The 9913-nt window shown below is 33.2% G+C and overlaps 1 protein-coding gene across 1 annotated transcript; it reads left to right on the forward strand.

Annotated features, from left to right (window-relative positions):
• Positions 1-7426: 7426 nt before the first annotated feature.
• LOC118013657 (twinfilin-1-like) lies at positions 7427-8473 on the forward strand. The gene has a single exon (XM_035009508.1). It carries the CDS (start codon positions 7466-7468, stop codon positions 8471-8473), a length of 1008 nt encoding a protein of 335 aa, XP_034865399.1. The 5' UTR covers positions 7427-7465.
• Positions 8474-9913: the final 1440 nt, after the last annotated feature.

Consider the following 9913-nt stretch of genomic DNA (forward strand, 5'->3'; position numbering starts at 1 on the left):
TGTATAGAACTATGATAATTATGTCCTTTTTTTGTGCATTTGGTAAATTTTTAAGATCTAATGTGTAGAACAGACCTTTTTCATCAAATATTAAATCTTGGTTATGTTGTCATGAAGGGTTTAGGATTTGTTCTCCTTGCAAGATAACAGGTCTGCTTACCTTCTAGAGTTGTTTACTAAACATCCTTGGAATTCTAGTCTGTAATAAAAGCTCTTGGTGCCTCTGCTCACAAGATGTGCAAAAATGTTAGACCCGTGAAGAATTATCTCCCAACAGAGCTTTTATCTTTTGCATACTAAAGTTTAATCCACTTACGGATTTAGAACATTTGGACTAGTTATTTGTATAAATCATTTATGGCTGCAGTGATATAGAGTAGCCCTCATTTTATTTTTTTAAAATTTATTATTATTATTATTATTATTATTATTATTATTATTATTATTCTAGAGAGGGAGAAAGAGAGACAGGGGAAGGACAGAGGGAGAGAAAGAGAGAGAATCCTAGGCAGGCTCCATGCCCAGCACAGAGCCCAATTCAGGGCTCAATCCCAAAACCCCTAGATCATGAATTGAGCCGAAATCAAGAGTCAGATGCTCAACCAACCGAGCCACCCAGGCGCCCCAAAAGTAGCAATCGTTTTAAACTCAGTATCTTAAAATAGCAAGTGTTCATTGCTTGCTTCTGTGTCTACAAGGAAACTTGCGCTTTGGCTGATCTAGGCTGGCTTAGTTGCCTGGCTCTGCTTTAGGCTGTGAATCAGGGTTAAATTCTTTTCCACAAGCCTCAGGCTGAGTCCCAGGCGGAAGTAACAGCAATTGTCTAGGGGATGTTTTTCTCATTGTTAATGGCCAAAACCCAAAACCTGGCCAAATCATTGGAGTGCACTTTGATCCTTTGCTCACATCATTTCACTCTCATACTGTTATCCAAAGCAAGTCACACGGCCAATCCGAGTCCCTTGGGCAGGAAAATATGTTTTTCTCCAAAACAGACGGAAAGTTGAGAAGCTATTTGTTGTACAATACTCCAGTCAACTCCAACATTATTTAAAGTTGTTTCTCATTCTCAAAGAATATGGTTCGACTTTTTATCTGCTAATTATCTATGGCAAAAATAGAAAGAAATACTCAAAAGTTTGACAGCACTTGCTGACCGCCTGAATTAAGAGCCAATCATGTTTGGAGTAATTTATAAGAAGAGTAATTGTGTACACGATTTTGCAGTATTGAAATATTTTACATATAAAATGTCATGGATTGCCCTAAACAACAACGGAGATGGAAAAAATGACATTGATGGCCCTCATTTTTCCAACTAGAATGCTAAGGTTTGAGAGGTCCAAAGCACGCAAACCTGGGGCTCAAGTTCTCATATTCAGGACCATGCTGAATAATTAACCATAAAGAATTTAGCAGCATGTCATCAATTAAAACTTTTGTCTTATATTAAAACAATATGTTCAACTCTAAGACACCTTGTTAATCTGGTTGGTTAAGTATAGAACTGGTATTCTTTTGTAAAAAATCTGGAGTTCAGAATATATCATAGGTTTTTATTGACCTTACACCGATTTATTAATGTTTTATATGAGTCAAATGACTTTAGGGTATTCTGTTTGTTGGTTTCAAGTTTTTATTTAAATTCTAGTTAGTTGACATATAGTTTAATATTGGTTTCAGGAGCAGAATTTAGTTTTTCATCATTTACATATAACACCCAGTGTTCATCACAAGTGCCCTCTTTAATACTTTAGGGTATTTTTATCTTAATTTAGTTTTCATTGTTACTGTTCCCTGTATTTATTTACTTATTTTTAATGTGTCATTGAATCTCTTTATAAATCAAATCTAATAGAGATGCTTTCACAAAGACAGATTGCATGAAAACCTGAACTTCAGAAAAGTTCATGCAATTAAATTTTAAACTCTATGATAATGTCAATTACCTGCAGCTTACCTTGTCTTCTACAATATCCTGGAATCCCTAACACCCAACTTGCATAAGCCTCATCACAAAACAGTAATTTATTCTGTGTAGTTTTGTGCAGTAAAGCTTTCAATGTATGCAGAATTGTGAAATACAACATAAATGCATATCTATTTCTCTGTGTACATATAATTCAAATTAATTTACAGGATAGCTTTTTCTTAATTAATGCGAGGAGCACTACATATTTTGTCAAGTAATCTCTAATTGTTTCTAAATGTTCATTATGATAGATTTATGCCCTATCCACATCCTGCCCCCCAGAATTTTTTTTGGTCTATAGTTGTTGTCCAATCTTTATTTTCCTTTGTTTTGCATTTTAAAGTGCTTCATTAGGTTTGAAGATTTTTTCATTAAGTTTTATTAAGCTCATTAAGCTGAGAGACTAAGTGCCACTTGACACACACAAAAAGAATAAGAGACACAGAAATACTTTACTGAGAGACCAGAAAACCTATTATCATTACTGTCCATGCAATAATTTTAGATATTTTGTAGTGAAACAGAAATTAAAATCATACATTAAGTCTAAATAATCTGTCTCTTTGACTAAATAATTTGCAAAAAAATGTTTAATTTGATTAATTTGGCCAAGCACATGACTTAATTCCTTTGCATATTCTTTTTTAAAATTATGCTTTCATTAGTATCAGATGGGTACCTTGGATCTGGACAACCAGGATTGGTGCCTGCACAATTCAGTGTCATTTGGAAACTTTGTGCCATTTGGATGGAATTCCAATCCATAGCTCATCTCATTCATCCGTTGAAACTATGTAAATACTGTGTATATTCTCCTCCTTCTCCTATCCACTTCTTTCAACATTGCCTCTGAAACTCAGGAATGTTATGCTTCCTATTTTATCTAACTAAACCTAAGATATTTTTCTACGAATTATGATAAGTACTAACTCTATACTTATTTCTAAAATTTGTATTTCTCTCTAAAAATTAACGTCCCTTTGCATTTTTCAAATCTTTTTTTTATTTTAAACATTGGTGTTTATCAATCGTCTGTACAGCTTAAACTTTAATTTTAGAAAAAAAGTGTACATGAGGTCAGAAAAAGACCAGATTAAATCTTTTAATGACTATATATTATTCTAATAAAGTGACATGGATGGAGTGCTTGGTTAATTTAATCCAGAGGACCCATTTCATTCTGAGTTACAGAACACTGGATATTTCTGTTTGGTTCTGGATCATCAGACTTTGAAGTGTCTCTGGGATAATGGCCTAATTCTGAGCTCAAACAGATTTGACATGCCATCAGAGTCTGGGAAAATGGAATTGTTTCTGGCAAGAACACTCCTTTAGGAAAAAAAAGAAATATATATAGGGCACCTGGGTGGCTCAGTTGGTTAAGCGACTGCCTTCGGCTCAGGTCATGATCCTGGAGTCCCGGGATTGAGTCCCGCATCGGGCTCCCTGTTTGGCGGGGAGTCTGCTTCTCCCGCTGACCCTCCTCCCTCTCATGCTCTCTGTTTCTCATTCTCTCTCTCTCAAATAAATAAATAAAATCTTAAAAAAAAGAAATATATATATATAAATACATATAAATATGTATATATATATAGTTTCAGGTTTTCCAGTTGCAGTATGTATATACTTTATATTTATATATAATTTATATAAATTTGAATATTACATATAATATAACATTTATATATAATATAAATTTATATGTAAATATATATATACACATATATATATATACTGCAATTGGAAAACCAGAAACAAAGTTTGAGTCTTAACCTTTTATTTTAAAAAAAAGTTATTAAAAAACGCTCAGGAGTTAGCTGATATCAAAACCAACAACAGAATAACATTGCTTTATTAGTTATAAATCTCTTAAAACATTGTTACAATGTAATATATGTTTGTCTTAACTTAAATGTTTAATAAATTTTAGGGACACCTGGGTGGGTCAGTTGGTTAAGCCTCTGCTTTTGGCTCAGGTCATGATCTCAGGGTCCTGGGATCTAGCCCCATGTCATGCTCCCTGCTCTGCTTCTCCCTCTGCCTCTGTCCCTCCCCCCCACTTGTGCACTCTTTCTCAAATAAATAAATAAATAAATTTTTTAAAAAAAGTATTAAGGGTGCCTGGTCGTTCAGTCATTAAGTGTCTGCCTTAGGGTCCTGGGATTGAGCTCCTCATCCGGCTCCCTGCTCAGTGGGGAGTCTGCTTCTCCTTCTCCCACTCCCCCTGCTTGTGTTCCCTCTCTCGCTGTCTCTCTCTCTGTCAGATAAATAAATAAAATCTTTAAAAAAAGTATTAAAAGATGTTTAATGAGTTTAAGAATATGTAAATTTAGAATATAGCTTCTGCAAATTACTGTGGTTTATCTCACTTTTAAATTCTCAAAAATTTGGAGCTTACATTAACTGTTTCAAAAAAGTAGGATACAACTTATTACCAAATCCATACTCATATGTTTTCAAAGACCTGAACTCATGAAAAAAAAAAAAGATTAATTTCCTTTTACTGTCCACATCACCAACATTTTTAAAAGAAATTCTACATAGAAAACTTTTAATTGGTGAATAAATGTTAAAATATAACCCAAAATATATCTACTTATTTATCTATCACATAAATAAATTACTTAGATTGCAAAAAAGTATAACAACAATTTAATGGTTTTACCTTAATAATATTTAAAAGAAACTAAACTATGACTCATGCACTGGATACATATTGTGGTATGTCATATCTATCTATAGATTGTTAGTAAAGAATGTCTGGTCAAGATGGCTGAACAAACGGAAGGCCCACCTCACTCTCCACATATGTAGAAATGCAGGATACAATCAATAAATATACTCTTGGAAGGGTTAATGCAAGAAAGAAAATTTTTGGATATCAAAAATTAATAGCTGACCCATAGCAGTATTATCAGAAGTTGTCACATGTTATCTGGCAGGGACAAAGATCAGATGTCCTGTTGCCGGGTGTGATGACTATCATAGAAACTGCAGTCTAGGTCATAGGAATTGAGCTGAGGTCTAGCATTTGGGTAGGAGCCAGAAGGGACCTATTATACCCATGAAACAAAACTTGAAAATAGCTGCCTATTGTCCTAGCATCATTTCAAGAGGTTAGTCTGTGGGTAGGAAAGGATTTACTTGTGAGAAATTACAACCCCAAACTGTGTCTCAAAAAGTGGAGGTACATGAGAAAATTAATATCATCATAAGGTATGGAAGGACCAAAGAAAAATGGACGATCAAGAAAGAAAAAGAGATAATGAAGTAAAATAAAAGATATAAGCAATGCTTATATTGAAAATATTCCAGCAGGTTTGAAATATAAATAGATAAAAAATAAGAAAACAAAATATAGAATTGGCAATATAGAATTGGTGAATATTTGAATGATCAACATAGAATAGAAAAGAAAATATTTTGAAATTTGAAAAATACAATATATTGTGAAAACTTTAGGAAATGTAGGTAACGGAGTAAAAATTTGTATAAACATTAAAATATTTAGCTTTATTTAAAACTATTATTTAATTTATATTCACATATTAATTCATCCTTCATTTATTCTATGTATACAATACATACAGTTATTAACATGTATGGCTAACATTAATAAAATAAGGTTTTTTCTGATTTATGTACAAAACCTTTAAAATGTAAAAACTAGGCTATGGTATAAAATATGGTAGATATTATACATGTATTTTAATGTTTTTTCCAAAACTCTATTTTTCTTATATTTAAACATATTAGCAATCTAAATTATATATTTTTATGTAATGTAAGGAGAAAGTCAACTTTTATTCCAGGTGGGTCATTATTTTTTTTTAAAGCAAATGTAATTTTCTCTTTGAATTTATAAAGAAAACTTTTGTTACATATAAAATTCACAAATACACTCAGAAACCTATGACTGGTAGTATAAAAAACCTAGAAAACTCAGAAGATAAAGGAAAACAGAATTTATATATATTTTTAAGCATTATGTGGAAAAATAAGAAAAAACATAGAAATCAAAATGATTGGAAAACTATAAAACATATATTAAAGATAAAGAGTTTTTCTCTAATATATAGAAATTACTTCTACCAATTGTTAAGAAAAGACAATACCAAAAGAAAAGTGATCTAATGGGATTTGACTAGGCCATTTGCAAAACAAATATGACAACAAACACATTTAAAGATGCCCTAAACATCTCTGCTTGTCAGAAATTCTCCGTATATATTAAAATTAGAATTTTACATATACAAAAGCCAAATATATTTTTTTTAAAGATTTTATTTATTTGACAGAGAGAGACATAGTGAGAGAGGGAACACAAGCAGGGGGAGTGGGAGAGGGAGAAGCAAACTTCCCTCAGAGCAGGGAGCCCAATGTGCGGCTCGTTCCCAGGACCCTGGGATCGTGACCTGAGCTGAAGGCAGATACTTAAAGACTGAGCCACCCAGGCGCCCCAAGCTGAATAATTTTAATTCTGGAGCTCCATATCAAAAAATGACTATACCATTACCATAATTCAAGGATGATAGAGACAAGATTTAGGCAAAGATCCATTACACTCATTAAAACGAGACAGATTTTTGTCTAGTAAATCATAAGCATTTTCATGTTACATTGTATATTGAGAAAAAATAAGTTGTATATGGGATTATCCAATATTTGTAAAATATAAAAGGAAACAATAACTTTTGTGTGTGTGTGTGTGTGTGTGTGAAGGGCATTACTACTTAGAGTGATAGAAGATGGAAAAGAGAGATTGGCAAGAAACAGAAAAAACAGATTGCAGCAAATATGAGAGCAAAACTGGATTAATTTTAGCCAAAGATAATATCAAAATATTTTTGAGAAATATGTAAACATTGAATATGTACATTGGCAAGAATTACAAGTTGAGATAGATAAAAATATCTGATGTAGTTCTGTGAGTGTAGTCTTGGACTTTCATCGTCCTACTGTAATGTCTACAATAAACTATTACTTTTATTTAAAAAAGTCACATTATTTCTTATCTTACGCATACAGCACATACTCAAACATCTTGTTAAATAATTACATCTATTCAATATAGCCATAAAAGTTATCTAACAGAGAGTATTAGCCTTTCAAGGACAGCCAAATTCCAATAATTAGTCATTTTGGGAAAAACAGTTCCATTGTTTTCTCAGCTTGATAAAGATGTTCACTCAAGTTGTAGGCTAGGATAGATATAATAAAAAATCAAATTTAGCTGTTTCATCTTGGCAGTGGTCTGGGATATCACTTACTTCATTTCTAATTCTAAGATATCTACAAGATATCACTTGATATTTGAATGCTATAAAAATGTGTATCAAGGAAAAAAATCTAATTTCAGATGTGTCTATATCCTCAGGAACATATAACTACTCATTACAATGAGCTGGTTTTGAACCCAATCACCACATCAAAGAAATTATATGATCGGCTCTCAGCACTTAGCCCCGGAGCCGGGAGCCCACGGCCGCCAACATGTCCCATCAGACCGGCATCCAAGCAAGTGAAGATGTTAAAGATATCTTTGCCAGAGCAAGAAATGGAAAATACAGACTTCTAAAAATATCTATTGAAAATGAGAAACTTGTGATTGGATCATGTAGTCAGCCTTCAGATTCCTGGGATAAGGATTATGATTCCTTTGTTTTACCCTTACTGGAGGACAAACAACCATGCTATATATTATTCAGGTTAGATTCTCAGAATGCCCAGGGATATGAATGGATATTCACTGCCTGGTCTCCAGATCATTCTCATGTTCGTCAAAAAATGTTGTACGCAGCAACAAGAGCAACTCTGAAAAAGGAATTTGGAGGTGGCCACATTAAAGATGAAGTATTTAGAACAGTAAAGGAAGATGTATCATTACATGGTTATAAAAAATACTTGGTGTCACAATCTTCTCCTGCCCCATTGACTGCAGCTGAGGAAGAATTACGGCAGATTAAAATTAATGAGGTACAAACTGACATGGGTGTGGACACTAAGCATCAAACACTACAAGGAGTAGCATTTCCTATTTCTCGAGAAGCTTTTCCGACTTTGGAACATTTAAGTAACAGACAGCTCAACTATGTGCAATTGGAAATAGATATAAAAAATGAAATTATAATTTTGGCCAACACAACAAATACAGAACTAAAAGATTTGCCAAAGAGGATTCCCAAAGATTCAGCACATTACCGTTTCTTCCTGTATAAACATTCCCATGAAGGAGACTATTTGGAGTCCATAGTTTTTATTTATTCAATGCCTGGATACACATGCAGTATAAGAGAACGGATGCTGTATTCTAGATGCAAGAGCTTTCTGCTAGAAATTGTAGAAAGACAACTACAAGTGGATGTCATTAGAAAGACTGAGATAGACAACGGGGATGAGTTGACAGCAGACTTCCTTTATGAAGAAGTACACCCAAGCAGCATGAACATAAGCAAAGTTTTGCAAAACCAAAAGTTCCTGCAGGAAAAAAGGGGAATTTGAAGACTTATTAGGGGTCCAGCTGAAAGTGAAGCCACTGCTGATTAAAATCATTATATTAAGCATTACAATACACACAAAATCATTATATTAAGCATTACAATACAATCATTATATTAAGCTTTTTTTTTTTTAAGATTTTATTTATTTATTCATGAGAGACACAGAGAGAGAGAAACAGAGGGAGAAGCAGGCTCCCAAGGAGCAGGGAGCCCGATGCAGGACTTGATCCCAGGACCCTGGAATCATGACCTGACCCGAAGGCAGACGGTTAACCATCTGAGCCACCCAGGCGCCCAAGCATTTTTTAAAAGTCCAGCTTTTAGTACAGGAGAACCGAAATCATTCCATGTTGATACATAGTAGGGAAAAAAATTGTACTTTTTGAAAAATAGCACTTTTCACTTCTGTGTGCTTTTAAAATTAAGGTTATAGAAGACTCATGATCTCTATTTTTGAGTTAATGCTAGAAAAGGGTTCGACATAGTGATGTTTAATTTTGTCACACTGTTTTCACAGAGTAATAATGATTCCATACTTTCACACACTTCTTAAAATTTTATACATTTGGGCCAATCCCAGAAAGCCTAATGTCTCAAAGTAAGATACACTCCTTATTACTCTTTAGTGAGACATCAATTTTTTTTCTTGAAGGGAGAAAGACCTTAAAATATTCATACTACTTAATGAATATGTTAAGGACCAGGTTAGATTATTTTCTCAGCTGAGAACTTAGTGTGCCTAGGTAAAGAAGCAGTGCTTAGCTCTCAGATGATGGGATCATGTCTGCAACTTTTAGAAACAGTACTTTATTGCAGAGTCTTTTCTATTTGACTTTTTTTGGTTTTTTTAATGGCATTAACATTTCAGAAGATCAGTTCAGTCCGAAACCTTAAAGGTACCAGATATTTTCTATACTGCAGGATTTCTGATGACGTTGAAAGACATATTAAACAGCTTTAGTAAATTCTCTTTCTAGTGCTTTAAAGTTTCCTTTTCAGAAGTAACTCATTTCATTATAAGTAGTTTGAGGCTAAATATCTATGTTCAGATTGAATATTAACATCATTAAAAAGAAAACAAAATTAAAGTCAACAGTGTTGAAAAAATCGTAAACATCAAGATTGATTTTTCTCCAGAATCCCAGAACCATATATTAATAGGCAAATTGTGTTCTTTATTACTTTTGAGGAAATACTCATTTAATAAAACTGTTTGAAAGTCCTAGTACTTATCAGCCTAATACAAATTAAATACTTAAGAAACTTGTTTCAATTTATATCTTATTTCAAAGCACATTGAACTATTTAAAGCTTTGCATTTTCAGTTACAACCTACAGAAATTTTGAGCCTCTTTTTTTTTTGGATACTTGAAATAGGGAAGGAGATGGAACACTTTGTCATGTTAAATCTGATAAACCTGCTGCAAGAGCCATAACTTTG

This window comes from Mirounga leonina, unplaced genomic scaffold, assembly GCF_011800145.1.
Source record: "Mirounga leonina isolate KUSES-001 unplaced genomic scaffold, KU_Mleo_1.0 Mir_154, whole genome shotgun sequence".
Taxonomy (NCBI): domain Eukaryota; kingdom Metazoa; phylum Chordata; class Mammalia; order Carnivora; family Phocidae; genus Mirounga; species Mirounga leonina.